At 38.9% G+C, this 2,353-nt stretch overlaps 1 protein-coding gene across 1 annotated transcript; it reads right to left on the bottom strand.

Annotated features, from left to right (window-relative positions):
* Positions 1 to 694: 694 nt before the first annotated feature.
* LOC109862678 (uncharacterized protein K02A2.6-like) lies at positions 695 to 2,351 on the bottom strand (the record flags this gene model as incomplete). The annotated part of the gene is given in 2 exon segments (XM_020442788.1): positions 695 to 908; positions 910 to 2,351. Coding segments are annotated over 2 exon segments (1,656 nt in total), but the record flags the coding sequence as incomplete, so codon positions are not given.
* Between the last annotated feature and the right edge of the window lie 2 nt (positions 2,352 to 2,353).

The raw sequence follows: 2,353 nt of genomic DNA, 5'->3' as shown, positions 1-2,353 counted from the left end.
ATGTAGAACGGCCTTTGAGTTCCACTTTTGTGGAAATACGGCTAAAACCAGCGGCTGAAACCGTCGTAAAAAATTACAATAGGATGGCCGCTCTCAGGTTTCTCTCTGATATAATATATAGATATGTACATTTGTAAAAGTTAAGACCACACCGTTTGAAAATTTTGAAAAATTTTGTAAGGTTAAGTTATGTATATTACAAGTTTGTACTGTTCGTACACACACTGTATATATCGCGTTCCATTTACTGTGGCAAACTGTGCTCGAGTGTGTTAATCTGTGTCGATTTGTGTCTCCTAAAAGGAAAGCAGACAGTGTCTGTGAGATCGAAGACATTGATGAGAATTTCCGCGGGAAGTTCTTTTTCATCTTCGTCATCGTGCCTAAACTTCAGTTGATTGGCGTGTGCACGAACCAGCCGACTTCGTGTTTGAACAAGCACATTATACAGAACTTTGCCAACCCGCTCGATGATTTTCCCAGGTATCCACGACCATTTATTAGCTGCATGAACCTGAACAAAAACTTGCGTACCCGGAGCAAAAACTTTATCTCTTGCTCCGTGTTTTCGATTATACTGCATCTCTTGTTTGAGCTGTTTCTCATTTGTAGATACTTGACAAGAAGAAGGTTTCAATAAATCCAATGATGTTCGTATTCGTCTACCCATTAGTGCTTCAGCCGGATACAACTTGTTAGGAACATTTGGATTTGGAATAGACCTATAACACTGTAGGAAAACAGAAAGAAAATCCATTGACGAAAGGTTGCTACTATTTTCCCCAGCTTGTAGTTTAGCAAGTCCACGCTTGAAAGTATCCACGAAACGCTCAGCCTGCCCATTTGAGCTAGGATGAAAAGGTGAGCTTAAATGTTGTATTCTATTTAATAAACAATAAGATTGAAACTTCTCTGAACTGAGTTCCATTATCTGAAACAATTGTTTCAGGTATGCCGAAGCGAGCAAAAATACTTTGAAGTATACTAATTGTTCGCTGTGCAGAAATTGACTGTGTCGGTATGACTTCTGGCCATTTGGAGTAAGCGTCCACCAGAACGAAAAAGTATTCTCCATTTAATGGACCGGCATAATCAATATGCACTCTCTGCCAAGGTGCTGCTGACTGAGTCTAGCTACATAAAGGAACCTTAACAGGAGCCTTTGCGGTGAGTGCACAATTTCTGCAACGCTTAACAAATTGTTCAATGTCCGCATCTATTTTCGGCCAATATACATATGAACGTGCCAAAATCTTCATTCGTTCTATTCCAGGATGACCCTTGTGAATCTGTCGAAGAACCCGTGAACGAAAACAAGACGGCACCACGATTCTGTTATTGAAAGAAAGACAGCCTTGGACTACCGACAATGAATGGCGTCTACAAAAATAAGGCTGCAAAAACAACTCTTCTACAGTCTGAGGCCATGAGGTAAGAGTATATTTAATTACTTTCTGAAGAATATCACTCTTCTTAGTTGCCTCTTGAATCTGCTGAAAGGTAATCGGCGCAACTGGCCCCGTTTGTAATGACTCTTGCAAAGACAAAGATAAATCATTCTCCAATTGAATAGAAGCAATAACAAAATCCTCTTCAGGGCGATTCTGCTGATCAATGAGCCTGGACAACACATCAGCATGTCCAAATTCTGTAGTTTTAATGTACTTGATCTAAAAATTGTAAGACAGTAACTGCAAAACCCATCGCTGCAAACGATTCGCTGAATGAACAGAAATCCCCTTTTTGTTTCCAAAAATTTGTAATAACGGTTTGTGATCCGTTTGTAAAGTAAAATGCCTTCCAAAAATCATTCGATGAAATTTCGTAATGGCAAACATAATTGCTAAAGCTTCTTTTTCAATTTGACTGTAATTCTGTTCCACAGAAGTAAGACTTCTAGCAGCATGACTGACTGCTTTGATTGTTTGATCTAGAAAACGATGTAAAATGCAAGCTCCCAGACCTTCGTTTGAAGCATCTGCTGCCACAATAATTTCATACTTTGGATTGTAATGAGTGAGCAACAGATTAGATGTCAAAATCTTCTTGAATTGTTCGAAAGACTTCTGACAACGTGAAGACCATGACCACGGTACATCCTTTTTAAGCAAATTGTCCAACGGACGTCGCAAAATGTGCATATTGGGAATAAATCGAGAATAATTATTAACTGCTTTCAAGAAAGACCGTAAGGTATTTAAATTATTTGGAGCTGGCATATCTATGATAGCAGAAACTTTTTTCGGATCTGGATGTAATCCTTGCCCATCAATGACGTAACCAAGATAATTGATCTTTTCTGTGAAAAAGGTACACTTTTCAAGTCGTAGTCGAAAGCCATAATCTTGAATAC

The sequence above is a fragment of the Pseudomyrmex gracilis genome, unplaced genomic scaffold, assembly GCF_002006095.1.
Source record: "Pseudomyrmex gracilis isolate BER0280 unplaced genomic scaffold, ASM200609v1 scaffold_2177, whole genome shotgun sequence".
Lineage (NCBI taxonomy): Eukaryota > Metazoa > Arthropoda > Insecta > Hymenoptera > Formicidae > Pseudomyrmex > Pseudomyrmex gracilis.
Note: the sequence above shows the minus strand (reverse complement) of the source record. Positions and strands in the feature narration are given on the sequence as shown.